The sequence below is a fragment of the Arvicola amphibius genome, chromosome 8 (genome assembly GCF_903992535.2).
Source record: "Arvicola amphibius chromosome 8, mArvAmp1.2, whole genome shotgun sequence".
Lineage (NCBI taxonomy): Eukaryota > Metazoa > Chordata > Mammalia > Rodentia > Cricetidae > Arvicola > Arvicola amphibius.
Window position 1 is genome coordinate 30,614,698 of NC_052054.1, and position 26,831 is coordinate 30,641,528.

General features: G+C 41.9%; 1 protein-coding gene across 2 annotated transcripts; it reads right to left on the minus strand.

The window, feature by feature from the left end:
* On the minus strand, positions 1–26,566 carry Tbpl1 (TATA-box binding protein like 1). Of its 2 annotated transcripts, none has more exons than XM_038339120.1 (7): positions 26,433–26,566; positions 7,628–7,806; positions 5,149–5,231; positions 4,934–4,997; positions 2,963–3,066; positions 2,781–2,875; positions 1–522 (listed from the first exon to the last, which is right to left on the minus strand). In XM_038339120.1, the coding sequence occupies exons 2-7, from the start codon at positions 7,760–7,762 to the stop codon at positions 443–445; spliced, it is 561 nt and encodes a 186-aa protein (XP_038195048.1). In that variant the 5' UTR covers positions 7,763–7,806; positions 26,433–26,566; the 3' UTR covers positions 1–442. The 2 variants fall into 2 exon arrangements, with proteins under 2 accessions (XP_038195048.1, XP_038195049.1); XM_038339121.1 differs by lacking the exon at positions 26,433–26,566 and adding an exon at positions 24,515–24,873.
* Between the last annotated feature and the right edge of the window lie 265 nt (positions 26,567–26,831).

Below are 26,831 nucleotides of genomic sequence, written 5' to 3' on the forward strand. Positions count from 1 at the left end.
TCTTTTCCAAACTTTTATTTGTGCACATTCAATTGAAAAAGATAACTTTTACAAGTTCTTTGGTGCCCATATTCAGCATACAAAAATGTAAAAGACTATTCACAAATAAAACACATTAGCTCAAACTGGAAAAATAATGACAACAATAAACAATTTTTTAAGGTAGTGCACACCGTGACAGCTCTGCCTGTGGGGACATGAGGATTACTGCGAAAATAAATAGAATGTCCTTTTGTAAAAGCAGCAACGTCATGTCTTGTAAACTTCCTTTTTATATTACAGCAAAGTTTGAAGTAAAATCCAAAGGGACTGGAGCTTACACTGTAGCCGTGAGTGGAGTCTACTCCCTCGGTCACTGTTGGTCCAGTTGTCCTTGTGTTTTGAGTCCAATGTGCAGCAGGTTTCAAGGTGCTCAGTTAGAGACTAACCAACGAAGTGTGAGTTATAAAATTTCCTTCCTGCTTTCAAACACAAATGGATAGACCTGCTCCACAGCAGTGGCCACAGCCTTTACGTTGGGCCCTGTAAACAGAACCAAGAAGGGTTGAGAGGAGCCCAGAAGAGGAACCCTAGAAAAACTGACTTCCCAGAGTTAAGCACACTAAACACCTGATTTAGAAGCTCAGGCCACTGTTCAAAATACTGCACTTACAAAATATGTATGGAAAATCAAAGCAAGAACCCAGAGAACACTTTTTTTCCCCTAAAAAACAAAGTTATGTGCTTTAGTTTTTTGACACTGGCATGAAAAGCTGATCTGCCACATAGGAGGACAAATGGCACTGGAATCAGAACAGGATGAAGGACAAACTGACTGGATACAGGCCATCCTGTTGGCCACTGGCATCAGATTAGACTCCAACTGAGGGTCACAGGTCATGAGGGATCCAGCCAAGTGACGCAATGCCTCTACTTAAGCACTGGCTCTTACATATAAGGTCTAAAAGTCTCTAGTCTCACATGTTAGCACTGAGGTGGCTGCTGGGACCCTCAGAGCTCATCTAATGTGGCAGAGTTCTGGGGGGAAGCATCAGGTGATGAGGCAATGTTATGTAGTAATTAATTATGTAGTAATTATAACCCACGGAATCCTGGATCATTTAAATGATCAAAGAAAACACTAAAAAGGAGAAATGATTTCTTCAGTTTGTGAACAAAACTTGCTTCACTAGTATATAATTACCTCTTGAAAAGCCATGAAAACTTAGCTACGCACTGACTGAGCAACACGTTCTTTCTGACTCTCCCACCCACTGCTGAGCAATCCATTTCATAGGACATGGCATAGTAATTAAACAGGTCACTGTCTTCAGCTTGTTGTTTAACCGATCATCTATCAATTCAATAATTATACATTTAAAAGAAATGATCACACACACAGGCATAGTAATTAACCAGGTTAATTTTCTTAAATTTGTTATAGTGTCTTTTTTTTTTTTTATCAATTCAATAAATATACTCTGGGGTGGGGTGGGAGTGGGGGGATGTTAGTCTCACAATGTAGTGCTGGATAGCCTGGAACGATGTAGCCTGGAACGATGTAGACCAGGCTGGCCTCACAAAGACTTGCTGGCCTGAGTGCTTGGTTAAAGGTGTGAGCTACTATACTCAGCATACACACATTTCTTTAGTGTTACTCCATTCCTAGAAGAGATTTAACTATACGTTGGGCTGTCTCAGAAATTCTAGGTTCAGAAGTTTAGAAGCACCCAGAGTCTGAGAAAAATGAAATTGTTCCTCACTACCTGCCCACACCCGCTTTTTTTTAAAATATGTTTTTTGAGATAGGGTTTCTCTGTGTAGTTTGGAGTGTGTCCTGGAACTCGCTCTATAGACCAGGTTGGCCTCGAACTCACAGAGATCTATCTGCCTGTCTTTACCTCCCAAATGCTGGGATTAAAGGCGTGCACCACCACCAGACTCAGGTGGATGTCTGGCAACTGACTTTGACAGGCCCCAGGAAGATGGAAAACACATGGCATGAACTAAGCTGCAGCTCATCTGTTTAGTCTTCATTCTCTTAAGAACCGAAGAAGCAAAATTCAAGAAGCTCAATTTTGTTTTGGGAGCTTGACTCCTAAGCAATATCCAAGTATAATTTATCATCACAGTGCACTTAAAAATCAGCCTGCAAGCTAATGCCTTCCTGGACATGCAAGCCTAGTGAAGCCACCTCTTCCAACTCCTGAAAGGTTCAAGAGGTAACGAAACACGGAGACCATAGACAAAGTCAACTATGTTGGAATATTTCACTTATCTCCAGAGTTCATAAAATAGTTTTTTCTAGGTAATTTAAATGCAATATATCATGTTTATTTAAGAGCACATGTGCGTGCAACACACACAAGTCTAGTGGAACATTCTTATTCAAATGACTGCAGAGAGTACGCTGTGCACTAGGTACAACACTGTGCGTACGGGAGGTAAAGACAACCACATGGGACACTGAGAATGAGCCTCATTAGGATGATAACGAAGGCACAGACACAAGACAAGCATAGCACAGATTAGATGTAAGAAATAACTAACCCACAAGTGCTTAAAGAAGGGGACTGACTTTCTAGGAAGCGTAAAGAAGTGTCTATAGGAGACAAATTAGAAACTGTTCTTATTTTGTTTGTTTTTTGAGACAGGGTTTCTCTGTGTAGTCTGGCTGTCCTGGAACTCAGAGATCCAAGTGCGAAGGATGCCCATTACACACTCTTCCTATCAGTGAATCATAAAATGGGAATCCCTTTTATCATCTGTGCAGAGCAATTGTGATTCATGTCATAGATTACCTGTCACTGTGATGCTTCCTGTTGAAAATATCTGTAATGTAGCTCTCAGAGACTTTATCCGATAGCACACGGCAGGATGAAGTTCAGGTTCATAGCTACAGAAAAACACAGTTATGTTTTGTTATTTATACCAAATGGCAGCTTCAAAGTTTGTATGTTATCTTGGTTCTCTAAAGACCTACCTGGCATGAGGTCTATTGTTCTTGGTGAATTCTGGCAAACGGATTTCAAAGGGCATGTTACAAACTGCCAAAACATTCACAACCTTAAAATCTGTAAAAATTACCTATGGGAGAGAAGTAGAACTCCATAAATTATTTTGAAGTACATACAAAAAAGTGCTAATTATGGCAACTGTACTAATTGAAAACCCCCTATATCACCATTTTAAAATGGTATTTGTCTAATTAAAACTATATATGTCATCTTTTAAACTTTATGTATAACTTAGTCTTAATACTGAAAATGGAATACTAAAGAACAAGAAAAGGAAAGGCGTTAAAAGCAAGGAATTCGAGAGTCAGAATGGAAAAGCTGTCACTTAAGGAATTCAATACACAGAGTGAAGGCTGGGCTCTTAAATTCAATGAAAAGGCATTTCTGTGGGCTCAGATAGATGTCAGTTCTTGTGATGATCCAGTCAAAAGCTGCTTTAACTAGTGGAGATTTCTCTTGACACTTTTAAGCTTATGCTAGGGAAAGATTTTTTGTTGCTTTGTCTTTTGTTTTGTTTTTTTTTTTTTGGAGACAGGGTTTCTCTGTATAACCCTGCCTGTTCTGGAACTAGTTTTGCAGACCAGGCTGGCCTCAAACTCAGATATCCACTTGCCTCTGCCTCCTGAGTGCTAGGATTAAATGTGTGCGCCACACCCTGTGTGCAAGCACTATTTTCTTAACATTAATAGCTACTCCTACCAATTTCTTCAACTGTTATCTTTTTAAAAATATTTCTCCTTTTTCTTTTCAGTCTCTCTCTCTCTCTCTGTGGGGGAGGTACTGGGGATTAAACTCAAAGCCTTATGCATTCCAGGCAAGTCTCTACCACTGCGATACACAAACACACACACTCAGTTAAACATTTTCTCCCCAAACCATAGTTCTAGGTGACAACTATTATCTCACCCAGTGCTGCACGGAGCAGTAGAAAGCTGGATGCACACCATAGCTACACTTTTAAGCATCCTCTGCCACTTCCTCACGCACAGTGGCCCTCCCTACTCCTCACTGGCAGTCCACTTCCTCATGCACAGTGGCCCTCCCTACTCACTGGCAGTCCACTTCCTCATGCACAGTGGCCCTCCCTACTCACTGGCAGTCCACTTCCTCATGCACAGTGGCCCTCCCTTCTCACTGGCAGCCCACTTCCTCATGCACAGTGGCCCTCCCTACTCACTGGCAGTCCACTTCCTCATGCACAGTGGCCCTCCCTTCTCACTGGCAGTCCACTTCCTCATGCACAGTGGCCCTCCCTTCTCATTGGCAGTCCACTTCCTCATGCACAGTGGCCCTCCCTTCTCACTGGCAGTCCACTCTCTTGTACAGCCCTGGCCGAGAACACCTACCTCTCCAAGGACATCTCATCTTTCTCTTTTATTTACTCACTTGAACATGACCTACCAAGGCCACGTTGTAAGTAGTAATTTTGTTTACACTTTGACAAGCCGGGAACAGGTGACATTACACAGCAGAGGGCGCCACCCACTACGTCTCATCAAAAGGATTCTATAGCTCTCTCACCATCCCGACAGGGTTTCTCTGTGTAGTCCTGGCTGTCCTGGAACTCTCTCTGTAGATCAGGCTGGCCTCAAAACTCACAGATATCCACCTGCCTCTGCCTCCCGAGTGCTCGGGATGAAAGGCGTGGACCACCATCAGGGATCAGCTATTCTTTAAGCGACCAAAAGACATTTTCTGATGAATGTATGTGTACGGTAGAGACGGGTGGGAAAACTTGAGTTCAAACAGCATTAACTTTCAAGTAAACAAGTCACTATGGGAAAGCAACTAGGGGAAAACCAGGATCTTTTCCAAACCCCCACAGAGTCATATTTGGTTACCAAATTCTCAAGACTTGTTTAGTCTATTAAACTTTTTAACTTTACAAAATTAAATCCTTGAACATGTGCAGTATGCATATTTTTGGAAAATGTTACCTGAAAACCTAGTTTCTGCAGACTACGGGCTAAACGTCTGGCACCAAATTTAGCTTCTTCTTCACTGCAGATGAAGCAGAGAAAGATCATCAGCGGCACAGACAATGCACTCTACACCGAAAGCAGGAGCAACTCAATCTGGGTTTCCAGTCCTGGAAAACGTCCTCCCCACGCAGAGCAAAGCAGAGGGTAACGCTTACCCAGGTAGTACTCACCTTGTTGCTCCAGTGCAAATAATTTTTCCTGAGGACCAAATTGTAGCTGTAATTCTAGGTTTTCTAAGCTTCATTAATACTTTCTAGAAAAAAAAAATTCAATCATCTAAATAAGCATTACTCTTCAGACACTTCTGCCCCATGTGCCTGTCTAATGCCCACTTGTGACACTAAGCTTATATAAAGTCACCATTCTGAAGTCAAGTTCAGCACTGAACACAATGAAGTCTGAAGACGGAGTTACAAGTGTATAAACAGACCTAAGAAAAAGGTCTGTACACATCTCTCCCTGCAGAGTTCTTCCCTTGCTTGATTATATTGAAATGATCAAACTAGAACACGATTCAATCTAAGGAAGACTTAAAATTTGCCAAAGATCAAGAGAACACCCAAACTAAAATATGTTGTAAATTTTCAGACAACTAAGAAGCAGTAAAATGATGGGGCTGGAGAGATGGTGTAGAGCACTGGCTGCTCTGCCAGAGGATCAGGGGTCATTCCCAGCACCCACATGGCAGCTCACAACTGTCTGTGCTCCACTTCCAGGGGATCTGATACCCCCACACCAATGCACATTTAGTTTCTAGTTACAAGAACTTGAGATAATTTACTTAGGGTACACTGGTATTTAGTTTTTAGAACTTAAATTGAGCCTTGAAATACATTCCTAACTTAAAAAAAATTTGTGTGTGTGTTGAGTGTCTATGATATGTATGTTCATGTATGTTTGTGTAGGCATGCACCTTGGTGGGTTTTAGTCCCTGTGTCCACTGAGAGAGTCTCTCCTGTTGCTCACTGACTGACAGGCTGTCCATGGACTTTCAGGGATTTCATCTCCTCCTCCCTTCTCTGCACGGAACAACATTCATGACTGCATCTAGATTTACATGGGTTCTGGGCATCCTATCATCAACTTTGTACAACACGTGATTTACCCACTAAGCCATCTCCTTAGCCCCCCATTTAAAAATTTGTGTATAGTCATTTTAAACTGCTGGGTTTTAGAAGGCAATTTCTTTAATTAATAAGTATTTCATGGACTCTCACCATATTCATCATCCATGCTCTTTCCTTTCTCCCTGCTCCCACTTCAAATAGTCTTTCTTTTCCCAGGCCTCCTTCTAATGCATTACATATGTATGTATGTTTTGCTTGTATGGTTTATCCATTAGAAAATCCAAAATCCACAAATTAGAGAAAGTATGTGATATTTATTTTTCTGAGTCTAGCTTATTTTACTTTACAGGGTGACCTTCATTGCATCCTTTCCCCAAGAAATGACATACTCATTGAATATTTATGCCACATTTTCTTTACAGACACCTAGACTGATTCTGTAACACAGCTATTTTCAAAGACCCTCAATTTACAGTTCAGCAGTGTGTAAGAGTCTACTTTCCCCCAACCTTTTCTCTCCACATCCTTGCCAGCTGTGGTGGTTTGGATAAGAATGGCCCAGAGGCTCCTATGTTTGAATACTTGATCCTCAGTTGGTGGATCTGTTTGGGAAGGATTAGGAGATGTAACCTTGTTGGAAGAGGAGTGTCACTGAGGGCTGGCTTTTGAGGTTCACAAGCCCATGCTATTGCCAGTGTCAGTCTCTCCCTGACCCCCAACTCTTCCTCATGCTTGTAGATCAAGAATGGGCTCTCAACTACTGTCCCAGCCCAATGCCTGCTTGCTACCTGCTGGCATGCCTCCCACCATGAGGATCTTAAACCCCTGAAGCTGTAAGTCTCCAATAAACTCTTCTATAAACTGCTTTGGAAGTCACTAAACACCAGTATTTGTTGTTCCTTCCTTTCTTTACGAGAGCCACTTTGGTGAGATGAGATGGCATCTTGGGGTAGTTGTAGTTTGTATTTCTCACCCTTCTCATGTTTGTTACCTGCACTTCTCAGTATGTATTTTTTATCAAAGCCAGATGCACACCTACTGTCATTCATAAAGCTGATTTTGTTCTTTATTAAGAAAACTAACACTTTGAAATGTAATAGTTTCTTTTGCGGGGGGCTCAAGACAGGATTTCTCTGTGTATCCCTGGCTGTCTTAGAACTCAATCTGTAGACCAGGCTGGCCTCAAACTCAGATTCACCTAACTCTGCCTCCCAAGTTTGGGATAAAGGCATGTGCCACCACCACCAGGCACAAATGTGGTAGGTTTCACAAAACATAAACTCTTAAATCTAGGTTAGAATATGAATTAGCAATTTATTATTAAAAATATCTTAGCTAACTAAAATGGAACAGGAAATTTGCATACAATAAAAATAAATTAGGACTCGTACTAGGATATAAAGCCACCAAGACTCAGAGTGAGTGGCCATCTCCAGGAGAAGGGCCACTTCTACAGGGCTCCCTGCTGCGTCAATTCCAACTAACATGGAACATGGTGCTCACAAATTCCTTGTCCATATAGTATCATTCCCCGCACTGTCAGATCAGGCTGTATAGGACACGAGGAGATTCTGATACTTACTCCAACGTCACGCTTATAAATGACATTTGCTCCCTCCAAAGCAATCTTCCTCAAGTTCAAATGGCATCTTGTTCTAAAAACACAGACTACATTTGTAATTAAAATGTCCAATGCAACATCACTGTCTGCATCCATTGGGGTAGTTTAAAGACTTAGTTTTCCACCACGAAGATCACATCCTGGGAAATCAAACAAAATAAAGTCACTGAACTGTTCCGCTAACTTGTTTTCCACAAATAATCTTGAAACTAAAATGCAAGAAATATAATTTTCAAATATTACAAGAATCAAGTCATGTCTCTTCTTACCACTAAAAATGCCACAATAGATATAACATATCTTTAAATAACTTTCAATCCTTAAAAATGAGAAACTTTTACATGCAAGGATCTGCCCCTATGTTCTAGGTATGCTCTAGTTACAGGAAGAATAATCCAGGTACATTACACTCAAGAGCTAGATTTTGTGGTCCCATTGTCCAGTTATTACTGAGTCCTTGCAGATTCAAGATAAAAAACTAGTATTTTATATAAGAATTCAATTATGTGACTGGCACAGTGGCACATGCTGATAATTCCTGCATTTAGAAGGCTAGGACAGGAGGACTGCCCCAAGTCTGAGGCCGGTCTGGGCTACATAGTATGACCCTGTCTCAGGAAACTGAGAAATAAACACCTATACAATCATACAGTATTCAGTTCTATTCATATATTCAACCATATATTCATATTCAACCATACCTTCATTTCACTGTACTTTTCTTACGTTTTTGGACTTTCATTTTCTGTTCAAGTATACATCTGAGCTCTCTTTAATCCTTGACTTAAGGTTAATGTATCCACATTTATAAGTAGAATCCTAATAGTTATAATTATAGCATATGTGTATACACACATATATACACACACTCTTTTGTACTGTACTGATTATCAAGTCTCAGAAAAATTGGGGTAATTTCTTGTTATTTACAACTCTCTGGAAAACAATATAAAAGAGCTCATTTTCAAAATATTTGAACCTGTCATTTGCTTGAGATTTCTTGAAAACTAGTTTTATCAATTTTGAAAACTAGTATTGTTAATAAGTGTTTTAGGACAACTGACGTCTTCTGTGGTTGTGCTAAATTAAAATTATGTATCTTCTACTTTTTAATTTCCAGTGTATAGAATTTTTCCTGCTTTCTTACTGGTCCCTACAAGCCTTGGCCACAGCAGCGCGCACCACTATCTCTGGTGTGGCTCTCCCGTGGTTCTCCGTTCCTCACACCTTGCTGACATGTCTTTCTGCTCTGGTTGAGTTGATCCTCTCCTGATTTTCTTGGCCCTTGCTTATTTTCTCTCCTAGATTTGCTCAACTCATTTCCTAATTTCTTACATTGAAAAATACTTAAGCTTAAATTTCTCCTCTTTACTTTGTATAAACATCGAAGGCCACTATTACCTGGTGTGGGTTACTTTATTGGTTGTATATTTTCATTACCTGTCAATTCTAATAACATTTAAAATTTTCTGTTACTGTTTTTTTCTTGGATGAATTATTTATTTTGAGTGATCAAAATTTAATATATGTATGCACTCGTGGAATTGCTGTCAATTGGTAGTGACTGAGCCAAGCAAAGAATAAATGAGTTTATACATAGAAATGGGTAACAACACAGACATGCTATCCACATCTAAAAGGGACTTGAAATATATTTTATGTATGTGTGTGCCACATGTGTGGAGGAGTCCTCAAAGGTTAGATCCCTTCGATCTGGAATTACAGATGGTTGTCGGCCACCATAGGGGTGCTGGGATCTGAACTCAGGTCCTCTGCAGGGGCAGTGAGTACACTTAGTCACTGAGCTATCTCTTCAGGCCCAACAACTATTTTGTGAACAGTATAAAATACAAACGCTTAGATGAAGGTTCATGTTGTTTGTTAGTGTAGGGACGGCTCAAAGGTGAAGAGCACTTGCTGCTCTTTCCAGAGGGCATGAGTTCAGTTCTCAGCACTCACATCGGGAAGCTCCCAAACATCTGTAACTGCAGATCCAGGGGAACCAAGGGCTTTGGCCTCTGCTGACACCTGTATACACAAGCGTTTAACTAGTATGGGGTCCTGATGGGAGTTCACGTTATTTCACATATGTAAATATACTTACATATTTAAATATATATACATATATATGTCAGAATGTTAACTTCTTTTTTCAGAGATTTAGCACATTATATTTTCCCCCTCCTTTTCAGTAGAATCTGGATTTCATTTTTGTTTTTTGAGCAAGGCTTTCATGTAGCCTAGGTTGGCCTTAATGTACCTGAGGATGAACTTGAACCTGTAATCTACCAACTGAGCTATATCCCAGTCTTGAATCTGAATTTATTAATTTGCCTATTTATGTTTTGTCGAGATAGGGTTTCTCTGTAGCTTTGGAGCCTGTCCTGGAACTAGCTCTTGTAGACCATGTTGGTCTTGAACTCACAGAGATCCGCCTGCATCTGCCTCCTGAGTGCTGGGATTAAAGGTGTGCACCACCACTGTCCAGCTTTGAATCTGAATTTTTAAATCAATTAGTATATATTAGGGTTATTATTTAAAAAATTAAGCTATTTCTATTTTTAAGTATCAACAACTTGCATATTCACTACCTAGATCTTACACTGTAAAAATGACTTGGTCACATATTTTGTCTCATTTTTCAAGTAAACCCCTCCTTTGAGTTTGATTTGTCAAATATCTCAAAATAAAGTGTTTAAAATTGGTGTAGGAAGTCCTTCTGTATTTGTGTTGATTTCATTGGTTGAATAAGGAAGTTGCCTTGGCCTTTTGATAGGGCAGCCCTTAGGAGGGTAAACTAGCAAAACAGAATTCTGGGGGGGAAGAAGGCAGGCAGAGAGCCGCCAGTCATGAAGCTGCCAGGTCAGACATGCTGAATCTTTCCCAGTAAGCCATGGCCTCGTGGTGACATCCAGATTATTAGAAATGGGTTGAATCAAGATGTGAGAGTTAGCCAATAAGAGGCCAGGCAGCAATTTAATTAATACAATCTCTGTGTGGTTATTTTGGGGATTAAGCTAGCCAGGTGGCCGGAACGAAGCCAGCCTGCTCTCATTACAACATAAAATTACAGCTATCCTGTTTTCCTGAAATGCCATGTTCCCAGCAGTCTATACAGTGTGTTGTGGAAACTGACAGGGCCTTCCCCTGTGCAGAGACTGTATGTATAGACAACACAGCCTTCCCTGTGCAGAGACTGCATGTATAGACAACACAGCCTTCCCTGTGCAGAGACTATGTATGCACAGCCTCCCCACCCTGTGAGGAGATTATATGAACAACACAGCCTTCCCCTGTGCAGAGACTGTATGGACAACACAGCCTGCCCATGCAGAGACTACACAATACAGCACCTATATCTAGGTCTCTGGCTTTCTAGCCTGGTGGTTGGTATTCACTGCAAAGTTACTTCAGCAACTGCAACCCTGGATGGCGTGGAAAACACTGTTACCTCCCGGCTCTGATGACAAATTTCATCAACAGCAACCATACCACATTTTCCACATGAATTTAAACTGAGAGGCCACAATTAACACGGTCATTAAAACAAAGCAAAAGTAACCTAACATCCAATGGAAGACCAAAAAGTAAAACTAAATAAATCTGCTTCTGCGCAATAGAAGACTCTTGCTGCCCTAAGAGACTGGCATTGCAGCTGTGGACAGTGGAGGAGCCTTGAACACTGGATCACAAAAGTAGCATCCATAATCTGAGAAGTGGCAAAAATAGGGCAAGACTGTAACAGACCAAGTTAGCAGACCACACAGTCCTGAGAGATCCCTCTTCCACAAGTCAGACAAACTAACACAGTTCCAGACCAACATCATATTCTCTATCCCAAACAGTAGATGAGAAAACATCCATTTTACTTCCTGATTCCACCACACTACCCAAAAGTCAACAGTCTCCTGAGAACAAGAAAAAAAAATTATTTTCCCTTAAAGAAAAAAAGCATGTTCTTCCCATTCTCTGAGATGCAGCATCAGCTGTGGAGGAAGGAGCTGCCATGGTGCCTACATTAGTTTTGTGACACTGGTCAGTCAGCAGCTCTCTCCAAGTCCTCAGCTCCTCCTCTGTGACCTGGTGATACCATATGTACAGCAAAGGGAGGGTCAAATATCGCTATGAAGAACACAGTAAGTAGCGTGCACCAAAGCTGTCAACAGAGTTACAGTAAAATATGGTAACTGAACACTTTTAAAAGGGCTGACAGAAAATTCAGAGTCATTACAGTAACAGATGAAAAGAACCAGATCCTAACAGGTTAGGCAGGGGTCAACAAACAACAGTCAATGGACCAGTAGTACCTGGTTAGTAAAAGTTTTCCTGGAACTCAGCCATGCACACGTTTCCATAGTGACTGCAGCACAAGTGAGTGGTTCTGAGTAAGACTCACAGGTCTAAACTATTTATTGTGTGTCTCTAAAAAAGTCTGATTTCAATCCACTAACGTACACCAATAAAATACTCAATACTGAAAAACATAAAGCCTACTTTTAAAATTAAAAGTAACAAGAAGCATCCATGTAAAAAGGTCTTTGACTGAACAAACTAGTATAAAAGATATTTAAAGAGCAGCATCAATGATCTACACAGATCTAATGGACTTGGGTGATGTTAAGGAATTACTGTGACTTTTGTTAGGTCAGATCACCGAGACATCCACAATGATTTCTAGAGATTTACACAAGTATTCAGGAAAGAATGTTATGTATCTGATCAACTTTAACTCAATACACAAATTCTTCCATATCAAAGCCCAGTTAATATATTTCCTGGGGTCCAGGTGGCTCTCAATGTCTGAAATATTGCCACACAAATCTATTCAAAGATGAGTGTCTAAGGAGAAAAGATGGAGACATAATATAGACAAATTCAGGAATTATACAGACAACTCCATTTAATTCCAGAACTATTGTCATTTTAGATCCATCACCTCAAGGATAAACTTCCTATTACTCCCTTTACCCCACCTTCCTGTTCAAGGGGCAGCAGAGGGGAAAATGGAAGACCAGTGTGGGGCCACAGCACAGCCACATAGGTGAACAGAGACCTTTAGCTTCTCTGGCAGGTGACATTCTATCATGAAGACACCCCTGTACTTGTCTCTAGAGTTTAGACCTCAGGCATCAGTACTCAGGATTAAGGTGTTTTTGTTTTTTCACAACAATGCAAGAAAAGAATTTATAGTATGCCTGGACTCACACAAAAAGCCAAAGGCTATGTCACCAGTATTACATAAAACACTGAGTAAGTGCTGAAGCAAACACAGCTCATTACATTAAACAGTTAATATTCACTATGCATGCACATCTCTTTCTACTAACTGTATTTCTTATTCTAAATGTAAACACTACTACTGCCTGGAACCCAGCACCTGGAAGATCACTGCAGGTTCAGGGTCTACCTGGGCTATACAAACTGAGACCTGCCTCACAGACTGGGAAAAGGTGACATTCATGTAGATAACTTGCACCAAAATGATTACAATTGGTTTTGTTTGTTTTTTAAATACTCTACAGAGAAGGCCAGAGAGATGGCTCAGTAGGTAAAGGCTCTTGCTGCCACCAAGCCAGACAATCTGAGTTCCATTCCTGGGACCCACACAGTAGAAGGAGAGAACTCCAGCAAGCTGTCTTCTGTCTGACCTCCACACACTTCATATGGCCACGTGGGTACACACACAGATAAATAAATATAAATGAAAGAAGATTAAATGTGATAAAAAAAAAAACTCCAGAGAGTTACAGAGACTATTTCTTATTAAAAATAATTCTCTGGATTGTTGGCACCTATCTATTGAAAATACACCCAAAGCAACATAAATATAAGTTTATTTAATGCTCAGTCAATGATATCTTTAGGTGATGGTTTCTAAAAGGCACTGGGAGAGATTTAAATGCTGTTCCTTCTCTGGATGAGATCACTACTGGGAGATGCCCCTCCAGGCTGTGCAGCTGACTCCTGGGAGCTGTGGCAGCCACTGCCCTGCACCCCAGGAGTAGATCTTACTGTAACCACTGCTAGCCAGGGACAAGAAATTCAAACGTGAATATGCTTTCTACAGAATACAGGTTTTGTACCTTTATAAGCTGAACCAAGAGCCATCCACATTTTATTGAACAAAAATTTAAATTTGGGGGTTCAAACCTAAAGATATACCAACTCCTTACTATGCACAGACAAAATTTATCTTAGATATATTTCTTAATACTTAAAGTAAACTCTGTGATAGTTAATCTCAATTGTCAACTAGATGGCACCTAGCATCACCTAGAAGATGCGCCTCTGGGCAAGATGGGAGGGATTACCTTGACTGGGTTAACCAAAGTGGGTGCTACTGAGGATGGCAACATCCCCAGGCTGGACCCTAGACTCAAACAGGAGAAAGGAAGCTGAGCACAGCACTCATCTCAGTCTCTGGTCTTGGGCTATGGATGTGTGGTGATTAGCTGCCCTAAGCTCCTGTAGCTGTGAATTGTGAACAAAAAGAAATCTTGTCTCCCTTAGGTTGCTTTCAGAGTAGTCTGTCTCGGCAACAGAAAAGGAAAGAGACACTGTCAGTCTTTCCCAAATTCTCTCTATATTAATGTATGAATTTTCACCGCTTTTTGAGACAGAGTCCCAGTAGATAGCCCTAACTGCCTGAAACTAATTTTGTAGATCCAGCTGGCCTCAAACTCACAGATCCACCTGCCTCTGCCTCCCAAGTGATGGGATTAAAAGCACATGCCACCACACACTGCAATGCAATTTAAAAAAAAATGCCATTTCTGATTATTTATGAAACACTCAAAAAGAAAATAAAAGTCACCCATAACCATAATAACCATAATCACTGTTAAGTTTATCTAGGCTGTTAAATTCATATATTTATCTGAGCATATTAAACAAGGTTGTGATCATACATATAAAGTCATGAAGGGATTTTATAAAATTTTTTGGCAAGGGCTAGACATGGCTCAGTGGTTAGGAACACTGGCCGTTGTTCCTCCCACACCATACGGTGGGTCGTAACTGTAACTCCAGTTCCAGCAGATCTGACACCCTCTTCTGACCTCCGTGGGCTCCAGGCAACATGGGTGATGCACAGACATACATGCAGGCAAAATAGTCATAATACAAAAAAGGGACGAAGATGACAATAATAGTACCTTCTAATAACTTGAGATACAAAAAAGTAGCAATACCTAATAGTTGATTTTCTTGAATATTAACGAGGATAAACTCTTTAAATGCTGCTAACCACTTAGATTTCTTTGAAGTTAACTGTTTTATATCATTGGTTCATTTTCCTTATGCATAAAGCTCTTATATATAAATATTAGCCTGCTTAATGTATTCCTCCTGCTGAAAATGAGTTCAATGTCCTAACAAGTTTAGACCATGAACTATTAAGACCTGGAGGAAGGGCCAGCATGGGGAGTGGGAAGAATTAAAGGGAGAAAACTGGAAAGGCGGGGATGGGTCAAATTCTGTCATCTTTGCCATGTTAAGGATCTTTGTATTTGTCCCAGCTGCGGTGGTGAGCTAGCAGAGCAGGGTGGGGAAGAAGAAACCATTGCCACTTTGCCATGGGAGGACAGAGATGAGAGTGGTAAGGAAACCTGGTCAGCAGCTCAGGGAAGAGTGAACCACAGTGGCACCGGGCTACAAGGAGAGTTCAAGAGACAAGGCAAACAGGGCTTTGTGATAGACACAGGCATGAGAAATGGGACAACTGGAGGGCGACGTTGGGTCTCTGGCTAAGACTATCATTTATTGACACTGAAAGGAAGGTCAGATAGCCCAAGAGAGGGAAAAATGGGTAACAATTTACTTGGGCCATTTTGAACTCCAAAAAGTTGTGAGACATCTGAGGAGATACAGAACCAATCATCAGCAAAGCATCTACCTTTCAGGCAGGTCTTGGTCTGGATTGGAAACAAAAATCTAGAAACTCTAATGTGGAAAGCAATTAAAATCATTGAGTAAAGTTTAAAAAGATGTAATTGAGAAGTCTGACACGCAAGCCAAAGCCAGAGCATCCTTATTCTGAGTTTTGTTACTATGTTATTGTGTACCGGTTACAGACATTTCCAAACTGAAGCCTCTCCAGTGAAGTCTGTCCTGTTTGATGTCTTCTTGGTAGACAGCAGGCTGCTCAGAAACACAATCTAATTCTTTTTCAGTATCCTGGCCTTGGCATGGTTCCCAAGGCACTATACACACTCAATAGAGTTTAATTGTTCTCTCACGCACACAAGGTGTACAGAGCTCAGCAGATCACTCAGTTAAAGCAATCTCTATGAGCCACACGACTGGGGGAAAGGTACTGAGGCAGGTGCCCTGGTGCCCTCATGTGTAAAGCTTGGCACACGACCTCCCAGAGTACTAGGCCATGGGCAACGCTGAGCGCGGTGCCTACACTGAATGCACACGGTAAGCATTCAGATCCAACTATTCTTCCTGTTCTATAATTATCTCCTTTCTTCCTCTTCCATGAGCAGAGAAATGTTCAAAAATGGAAAGGGTTTCTGGTGATTCATTATCGTCTTCAAGCTTTGGAACACAAAAACACTTCATGTGTTTTCAAATTTAAAAGCAGAAAGCAAAGCGTACAATTTGATGTGTCTGATCAATAAAATTAGTATGGGGGAACCTAGATTTAGCTACAGATTTAAATAACTCTAGCCTTAATAAAACTATTTTAAATCAAAATCCATGATGACTCCTGGCTTTGGGACAGGTCTAGGTCTGACTGGGAATGAAATGTTTGGTTGAGAAGCAGGTGTGTGTGGAAGTGGGCAGGACTGCCAAAGACTAAAATAATTGTTCTGCTAAACTTTATTTAGGTTCCTACAGAGGCCAAAAAACTCTATAAAATGCAGGTTTAGGCATTAAATTTGAAAATTAAGCTTAGGCTGCTCATTTAATATTAAGGTACCGATTCTCTTGAGCGGGTCTTCCATGTGTCCCTATTTCCACTGATTGCAGACTATCGTTTGTAACATTAACAAGGGATGGGGTGGCTCATTCCTGTAATTCCAGAAACCAGAGGCAAAGAAGGCTCCGGAGCGTTGCCTAGAGCCGAGGCCAGCCTGGGCTACAAGGTGAGTTCCAGGCCATGCTGGCTACAGAGCCAGCTACTGTGTTTCCACCATTCTCTACTCCTTACATCAGCCGTCCTGGAAGTCTACAGTGGCTCCTGGGAAGTTAACTTAATAGTTGGGGCAGTTAGGAATGCCCTAAAACTGTATAAAGAGAACCTCTCTGTGTGCTTAGAGGGGTTGTTGTTTCCTTCATATTTAAAAAAAAAAAGTCATAAATCTTAGTCCTCCTGGCGCTTTCTAGGCTTCCAGCTGCTACCTATGAGCTTCATGGCTGCTCCTTTGTCAACCTTGACTTACTACAGATTCAGTTTCACATTTCTAACTACCTACTAGGTATATCTATTAAATTAAACCAACTCACCCAAACAAAATTCACCAATCCCATAAGAAAAAATTGACTTTGCTTCTTCTAGTGTTTATGTACAGAGTTACTATCCAATATTAATTTATCCCAGTTAAAAATGTCAGAATGTTCACTCATGTATGTTATCCTAGCACTCTGGAGGCTGAGGCTGGAGGACTGTCATAGTTTAAGATAGCTTGAGCTACAGACAGAGTTCCAGGTTAGCCCAGGCTAGAGTGAGCCCAGATGAAACCCACACCCCTTCCCACCAAACTCCAGATCGCTCCTTGGCATATCACTTTTCTCTTATGTTCAGTTAACTTCGAATCTAGCTTCTTTTCTGTGTCCACAGCAACGATTTTATTTTAGGAGTTTTTTGCACTGCACTATGGCAAAAGCCTCCTACTAGAACTCTTCTCTGTTTGTAACGTCTAAAATCTAGTCCATCTACCAAGTAACTACCAGAATTATCTTTCTAATTGTGCCACATTTCTACTTCTTTTAAAAAATCTCTTGGCTCCCCGAGACAAACAAAATAGGATCTAATCTACTTGGCTTGGATTGCTGTGTGCTTCCCACCTCCAATTTTCCTTTTATAACTGAATCTACTTAAAACGCACCCTTACAGTCTCTATAGCATACCGTTTGTAATGGCTTATCTCTTTCTGTTTGTCCCTGTTCCTTCAACTAACAAAATCTTATTCCAACTGCACATTTAGTACATAACTAAGTCAACCAAACCCTGTGGGAATTCACTCAGAGAACAATGGTCAGGGGAGGAAGCCTTTTAGCAGTTAGTCTGGTGGTAAAAGTAGACAAAAATTAGGCCAGCCATGAAAATAATCAGAAAGAGTGACCTAGGAAATGAACAAGATGATGAGAGGTACTTTGATGGAGGAGGGTCATCTGTCTATCTGTTGTTTCATTGGTTAATTAATAAAGAAAACTGCTTGGCCTGATGGGTCAGAACATAGGTAGGTGGGAAAGACAGAATAGAATGCTGGGAAGAAGGCAATGAGGCAGATGCGATGAAGCTCTGGCCCAAGATGGACGTGGGTTAGAATCTCCCCAGTAAGCCACCACCTTGTGGTGCTACATACATTAAAAGATATGGGTTAGAGCAAGATGTGAGAATTAGCCAATAAGAGGCTGAAACTAATGGGCCAAGCAGTGTTTAAATGAATACAATTTGTGTGTTGTTATTTTGGGTGTAAAGCTAGCCATGTGGGAGCCAGGTGGGATGAAAAGCAGGCCTGCTCGCCTCTTCACTACAGTACTTGAGGAGGAATGATCCAGGGAAGGAAACAAGACGAGGGTCTTAAAAGGAGATCCTAAGCAGCCAGCCCATGGAACTGGAGGCCATCTCAGCAAAGTACTCAGACAACGAAGGGATCTGTCTGCGTTCTGTCTACTAGATTGCAGATTCAAGATCTCTTGAGAAAAGGCTCAATTTAAATGTCTTTAGCTCTTGGATCAGTAACTTGGTTGAACACTTTTGGAACAACCTAAATAACTGAAGGACTGGGGGCAAATGGGAAGAACAGATTTTATTCAAGGTGGCAATAAATATTATAGAAATTAAAATCTAGACTTATTTAAAACAAACAGTAATGCAAGAGGCAGGTATTCTCATTTATATACTGTACTTTTAATATTCATTTCCCCCGGCCCTGATTACTCCCTTCTTTATTTCACCCAAGGACCCTCAGGCATCTCTTAAGCTATTCCATAATAACTGGTCACCACAGAATGACTAACCTGTCAAGTCTCTTTCAGGATGCTATGCATTTCATAGATAATAGTTTTATTTCTCTATTTAGACAAAGTAACACAGTTCCACTGCTAGGCATAGTGGCCCTCAAGTGTAATCTCAGTAGCTGGTGAGCCCAGAGAATCACCAGTTCAAGGCCAGTCAGGAATACAAATCAAGATCTCACCTTGACCTCAAGACAGACAGACAGACACTGGTTTCAGTCATCTGAAGCTCTTCTAATTTTAAAAAGTGAAAAACCCAAAAGCTACAATGGAGGCACACATTTCTAACACAAATACTTGCTGCTTCTCAGAGACATGTCTGAGATATACCCAGCCTGTGTGCTAAAACCTACCACTCCTAGGCCTACAATGTGTACAGTGTGACTCCTGCCTTGCATCCTAGAGGCAATGGTAACCGGATGGTGATTATTTGTGCATCTAAACATACCTAAACATAGAAAAGGTACAGTAAACATACTAGGTGACAGGTAGTTCTCAGTTCCATTACAATGAAACCACCATCATATACATAGTCCATCAGTAACCACACCTTCATCAGATAGCACAGGAAACTGTCCAGGTAGGTCTGCACAGCACTGAGTTTTTAAATTACTGCTGAGCTGTAAGTCTGCCATACTGGAACTCATGGTAGCAACATGCTGCTAAGATGAGAGAATTATTCATATGGACTTTTTAGCATATGTTCTCATATAGAGACTTCAATTCACTATGCAGCTAAGGATGACCTTAGTTAGACTCCTAATCCTCCTGCCTCCACCTCTCGAGTGCTGTGATTATAGGCATGAGCCATCATGCCTGGCTCATCCAATATATGCTATGCCATAGATCATTTCCCTCGAACCTCCACAACACCACAGAACAGAGGACCTTTTGTAGCAGCACACCATATCTGCTGAAGAGCTATAAATTGGTGACAGCCTTCTTTAACATGGCTGTGCTTCCATGACCTCCTTAAGCATGAACAGCAAAGACACTGGGATGTGGCCAGCCCATAATCAATTCAAGGCTGTTGAGGACTACCTTCACCAGGCTGCCTGAAGATACAGGTAAGGAGCTGTACAAGATACACAGCAGCTATAAGCAAGACAGCGAGAAAGGCTCAGGGGCTCCAGAGAAGAGTCTGGCAAATCAAAGGAATACGGTGAGTCCTGGTCCACAAAAGCTTCAGTTCACTGTGAGTTATCTGAGGTTCAGAGAAACCATAACCCATCTTCATATATGCAGCCTGGGTTATAGATTAGCTTTATATCCTCGTATCTGTACAGCAACATCTGGTCCACAAACAGTCTGGTGGGGAGAACACTGGGGAAACACTAATGGTGTCAGAACTAGCTCAAACCCAGCAAGTTTTGCTGTAAAGAGCCAACAATGACATACTAGAGTCAGTCAGTCAGTCTCTCTTGCCACTCACCCTTTCTTTCTGAGACAGGCTGTCAATATGGAGCCCTGGCCTCAAGCTCAAATATCCACCTACCTCTACCTCCACTGGATTAAAGGCAAGAGCTAACAAGCCAGGCTCAGGACTTGCATTCTTAGAAGTATTCCAACACTGTCTTCAGAGTACCTCAAGTTAAAGGAGCTATAAACCTATATGGGTTTTGCTGGTATTGTCTCGTTTTGGCATAAAAGTCACAATCATTTCTTCTCACCTCCCCCACAATATATCTGAGATCCATTCATGTGGCTATGAAAACAGAGCTAACACAATTCGATCAATACAGGGTGGATTCAGAATAATCTAGTTGCTCAACTAAATCAACAGGAGCAACCTGACTTCACTTCCGTTAATCAAGAAAACAAAAGTCTAAATATAAACAGATTTGCTAATCTCATGTGTAAAATGTAACTGAAACATGGAACTCTCCCGCTACATATTTAAAATATTATACACCTTGCTTATTGTTGTGTGTGTGCATGTGTGTGTGTGACAGACAGACAGACAGACAGACAGACAGACAGACAGAGAGTCTTGAGGATTAAACTCGGCCTTACACATCAGGCAATAGCTACCACTGAGCTGAAGCATCAGCTAAGGCACTTTAAATGATGGTATAGTATGTATCTTACAAAAATATTACTTTGACCCCAAAAAAAGGACTTAGATATTAGGCAAAATAGAGGACAAGAGTCTGATATCCTTTTTTTTTTTTTTTTTTTTTTTTTTTGCAAAACCTCTTTTGACACAAGGTCTTGCTCTGGCTGGCTAGAACTCAGTGATTCTCCTATCTCAGTCTTCTTCTGGATACTGCGATTACAGGCATTCTCCAACAGCCTCAGCTAAATTTTTTTTTTAGTAGTTTCAAATGTTCAATTAAACTAAAAGACTTGGACTTAACTTTAAGTTAGCTATCTTGATAGTTAACTATAATTATCAAATTATTTCTCTGATTAGGTAGCCTCAATGTTTGGTTTGAGCATTACCACAAAAGAAAAAAAGTTATTCAGTTGTAAAGCCTCTGTAATCACTGGCAGAGAGCAACAGCTTCAGCTACTTCTAAATTTCTAAGAAAGCTACTATTTTACAACAATTACAGCGACAGGAAAAACTCAAATCAAATGACTGATATAGGCACTTACAAATCTCACGTTTATCACCAATTAAGGTATACAAGTAAAAAGAATGTCTTCTAAAGAAAGACTAATTCCCCTAATGAATCAACGGTGCTATTCCTTTTATTCAGAAGTACTATACAGCAAAACAGTTGGGTCCACAGGGAAACAGCATTTCAATAGCTGTAACCCAGAGCCAGACCACGCTTTGTTGGTCTGCCTTTACTTAGCCCATCTGCCATAAGTGATAACCAGATGCTCGGATGACAATTACAGATTTTAAAAAGTAGTCCCCCCACCCCGCCCTGCCAACACACACACTAAAACCTAACAGCAGAGATGAGCTCAACAGCCTGAGATCAAAAGGAACTTCAATAATGTAACAGAAAGTCCAGAACAAAAGGAAGGAATCGAGCGATCTGATGGTTCCCTTAAACACTGCGTAGCATCGCGGCTCACAACACCTGCTCAAGTGCTTAGTCCTCACCGCAACCCTTTAAGTACTCCAGACATTAACTCCATATTGCGGACAAGGAAACTGGGACTTCAGGGGTGAAAGACACATCTCAAAATGATGTCATATCACTAACAAAAAGCAGAACTGTGATGTTGAACACGGGTGGCTGCGAGGTAGGCATAGTCCATACTTTTAAATGCTACACCAGTAACATTGCGCCGATACTGCCTTACAACTAAGAGCAGAAGGAAGGCTAACTCCTTAGAAACTATTTAATTCATGTTTTACTTCTAAGATGCTATACATCTTTACCTAGTGAGTAAATCTTACTATTATCCAGGCCAATCTACATACAAAGCTGTCTTTCTTGCTAGACACCGTGAGTACTGTCAATCACAGGTCATGAGAAAATTCTATCCTTAACACACTTCTGTCTTGTGTGTGTAAATGGGTTCATGCCTGTGTGTGTATATAGATATGCATGTATGGATATGTATATGCTACAGCATGGAGAGCAGAAGACAACCTCTTTTTTAAGACAGGCTCTCTTTTGAGTCACTGCCGCCTATGCCAGCTAGCTGGTCCACGTCTTCAGTTTCTGCAACCCTCTCAGCCATAGGACCACAAGGCTTACAGACACACTACCTCATCTGGCTTCCTGTGGATTCTGAGGACCAGGCCGTCAGACGTGCAAGCCAAGGGCTTTCCCCACTGAGCTATCTCCCAGGACCTCAGCATTCTTCCTAATGCTAGCACTACAGTTACAATGAGCTATAGTCAAACTTTTGTACTGCAGAGGAGGGGGTACACATGTTAAAGTTTCATTAACCTCATGTGAAGAGAGATCTAAACTGGCCAAGAGAACACTTTGATGTATTTTTTTAACATTTAATAAGTTCCCTGTTTCCTTGCACAAATCCAGCCATTTAAGACAAATTATCTTGTTACCATTTAGTCACAAGTAAGACCTGGTGAGCAGAGTTGCCAATGTGATCTGACTAATGACATACTTCTGGAATTTTCACATACTCCACACTGTTTTCTAAAGGAAAGACACAATGCATCATAATACAAAAATCACATTTGTCGAGATGTCTGGAAAGACCCCAGGTGCCTCGACAATCCCTGCATCTACCACTCCAGCTGTGGTAGTCAGCCATTCTTTAAATTGCCTGGACCCGTTGAAACAAAGTCTAGTCATGGCTGACACTCTGGGTGCTTGGAACTTGCGACGCTGCACAGAGAAGCTGGAATGCTATTACACGGGTGGGGAAAAGAACTAGGTTCAGAAAGGTTCTTCTCTGGGTCCCAGCCCGCACGACAAAACGCCTCGCCTTCATCCACTAGAAAGCCAAAGTGCGGCAGAAGTAAAATTGCTATCTCCAATCTAGTAAACAGATTAATCTTCAAAATCCACATACAGAGGATATGAACACACAATATGATGATGACTCATAGTGCTGACCCTCTAGAAGGTTTACTATGAGGCAGGATGACATCTGCACACAAACTATTATGGTACCAACGAGTACATAATACAATATCCAAAATTCGAATACACACAGTTGTGTTACCCATGTCTGTCACCTCTCTGTCATCTACACTTACACAAAAAGCACACTTGAAGTGGCACCAGTCAATAAAAAGAGGTGAAATAAAATGGAAAGAAATTTCAATGAAATTTTATAGTTCAAGTGTCAGCTAAAAATCTCGAGACACTGAAAGTTTTAATCTAGAGACTTGATGAAAATTTTCTACTCTAAACTCTTTCAAAATCAATTCAAGCTTTATTTTTCATAGTAATAATTTCATCACATGGTTGATGATGCAACAGAAAGAAATCAATCACCAGGGTACTCAGCAGCCTCCTTTGTTTAGAACGTCTCATGCCCACTAACTTTTAAATAATGTCACATTTCTGATGAGAAATGACATATTCCAAAATATTGTTATGTTCCATGATCTGTTGTACTTTATAGCAAATTCTGCATGTTCCACTCATAGCAATACCTACAAAAATTTTTTTGTTACTATTTTACACCTGAAAAAAAAAGTATGGAAATCACTTATGCACTTCCCTCAAAATTGCAAAATGTAGTTTTAGCCAAATATTCAGATGCAAAATGGTAAGAAACGATGGTGTTAAAAATCACTTTAGACTAAGACTACAAAAATCCTAAGTTTAGTTTATAACACACAATAGGATCTATAATTCCTTTTAATCCTTAAAAAAAGTGTCTATCGTAACAGTAGTGCCACATGGGCTTCTAAACACCTTTTACGATGAAGAACACAAATATTTTCACAAGGTTTATTTCAATACAATCTTTTGAGTTGGAATGAATTTCCAGCTAACAGTTATTCTGAAAGTACACAGACCTACCCACTCCAATTCTCCAAATAAAAGGATTCCTACAAAAATGCAACAAAGTTCCATTAATGAAAAACATACACAAGCCCAGGGCATGTGGTTTCAACTCCTTAAGAAGCAGAAAAAAAAAATACAAAAAGTATAAAAACTCAGTTGTGATCAGGACAGAAGGGAAAAGAGAAAGTAAGAACATGAGAGTCTGGGCCAATACCACAGAAAGCAGAAACTGAACTAATCAAAGGAAGAAGCTAGAACTGACCTGCATTCGGGGACCACAGGAGACAGGTCTCGGCAAACGGTCCAGCTCTACAGGACTGCTGTCTAAAGGCAGTTCTGAGGTGGGGGGTGTTCCTTATACACACGGTGAAGAGACCCCAGAGCTCAGTACCACAGCATCCAGTGGGGTGATCCCCAACCAGCCTCCACAGAAGAACCATACAGGAAGCGGCTTCACCAGGGCTTCGAAAATACTGGCTTTTTCATCTCAAGCATTTTAAAAACTAATTTGTTTTCCAATGTTCACATTTCCAATCCTTTTAAAAAGAAACTGTTCATCTCCTTGTAAACCTACAAGTACTTCAGCTAACAACATTGACCCAAAAGTCCTGGTTAGAAGCTTAAAATGAAAACACATGACTTTAAAAAGTGTACCCGGTCTGGTTCTTGTTCAAGAAAGCACACAGCAGCAGATGATTACAGCTTCTGGCACTCATTTTGGGAGCACAGAGTATAGGAGAGGACCGGGGGTAATGATGACATCCTTTGGTTAGGAGGAGCCAGGCTTAGCGAGGGACAAAGTGAACCCGTGGTTGACACATTGCCTTTATGAATACCAGTGTTGTATTCATCAGTAACCTTCAGCTCTGTAGGAAGAGCTTTGTTCCTACTGACCACAAAAACGTTACTGCTGTAGAGCGTGACCTTTCTTGTACCAGAGAAACTTCCCTTACTGATGGAAGAAAATTCAGCTTTATTTTGTTTTCTGAGACAGATATATAGCTCAGGAAGACCTGGAACTTATTATTTTGTACCCCAAGTGGGCCTTGGCCTCAATCCTCCTGCCTCAGCCTCCCAAATGCTGGGATCACAGGCATGTGCCACTACACCTCATATAACATGATTTAACAAAGCATAGCACAAGTAGTTCGTGACGAAGGGCTGAGAAGCACAAACTGATGAATATTTAACAGGGCATAGCCAAACCCTAAATACTTCTTTCAACCTGACTGTGCTTCACGTCACTTCTTGATTTGAATGGACTGCTATTTTCTCAAACTTGGAAAAGAGACTGCAAATTACGGCCAGAAAACTAAATGCCCTTCTTACATTTTCCCTTTGCAATTACATCAGGGAATCTGTTATGGTTTCACAAACAAGTCGCAATTCTAAGGCATTCTTCTTAACCATAAACACACAAGTCCACACTAGTCACTGCCAGTGTCGCTCTAGAGCTGCAGGTGACAGATGCAGTCACAGAGCTCACAGATGTGGACCGGCTGCAGCTTGCCTCTCGATGCAATGTGCACACTGGCAGAGCCTGCAGATGCACAGCTCGGCAAAAAGGAGGGTTTTCTATTTCAGTCATTTCCTATTTTATTTACTTTTAGGACCGGTCCTGGCCATTATGAAGCGATCATCCCCCCACTCTCATCCCTGCATAAACCCTAGTCACAATTCATTTTCTCTTCCCGCCTTCCAGATCCGTTTTCCCGAAGCCTAATTCGGCTCCTACTATTATTATAAAGCGGGCCTCCGGGCAAGTGCCAGAAGCAAGAGGCGACCGCGCCGCTATTTGGGGGAGCCTTCGAGTCGCTGCACAGGGGCCGCCGCAAGTTTTCTGCGAAGCATCGGACCCCTCGCTGAGTAGCCTAGCTGGCCCCTCTTTTCCCCCAGGGGAGGGCTCCATGACGGGGACCATCACGGCCGGTTTTCCGCGGCCAGGCAGGGGCGCCCCACCCCCACCCCGTTATCCTTACGGGGGATGCCCAAGCCGCCCGACCCGTCCTCTTCGCTAGCCGGTGGCCCGTGGCACTCCCCTGCTCGGGTCCCCGCCCTGCGCAGCCCACCGCAGCCCGGCCGGCGCGCAGATACCCCGCCGGCCGCTCTCGGGCCGCCCCGGGGCCCGCCTCCCCACTCAACCGCTCCCCCCCCCCCTCCGGATCGCCGACGGGGGTTACCGTGGGAAGACGGGGCGGTCGCAGAGGACGCGGCGGCAGCGCTGCTGCCGGTTGCGTCGGACGCGGAGGAAAAGCTGGAGGACAAGGATGAAGATGAGGCGGGCCCGCTCCCCAGTCTCCATGGAACTCCCGCCCCGGCCCGTTGCTAGGAGCCCCCGAGGCTCGGGCTCCGTCTTTCGTGCTTTGTTGTTCCGGGTACAGGGCGGCCGCTGCTTCCCCGCGACAATAAATAGACTAGACGCGGGGGAGCATCGAGACGGCGCGCGGCGGCTAGAGCGCCGCCAGGCCCGGGCGCTCCAGGGATCCTCGCTAGCCGCTTACTTCCGGCTCTCGCTGCTCCCCTCCCGGCCCCCTGCCCTAGCTCCGGTTCTCCTTCCTCCTTCCTGGGGCTGCAGGGGC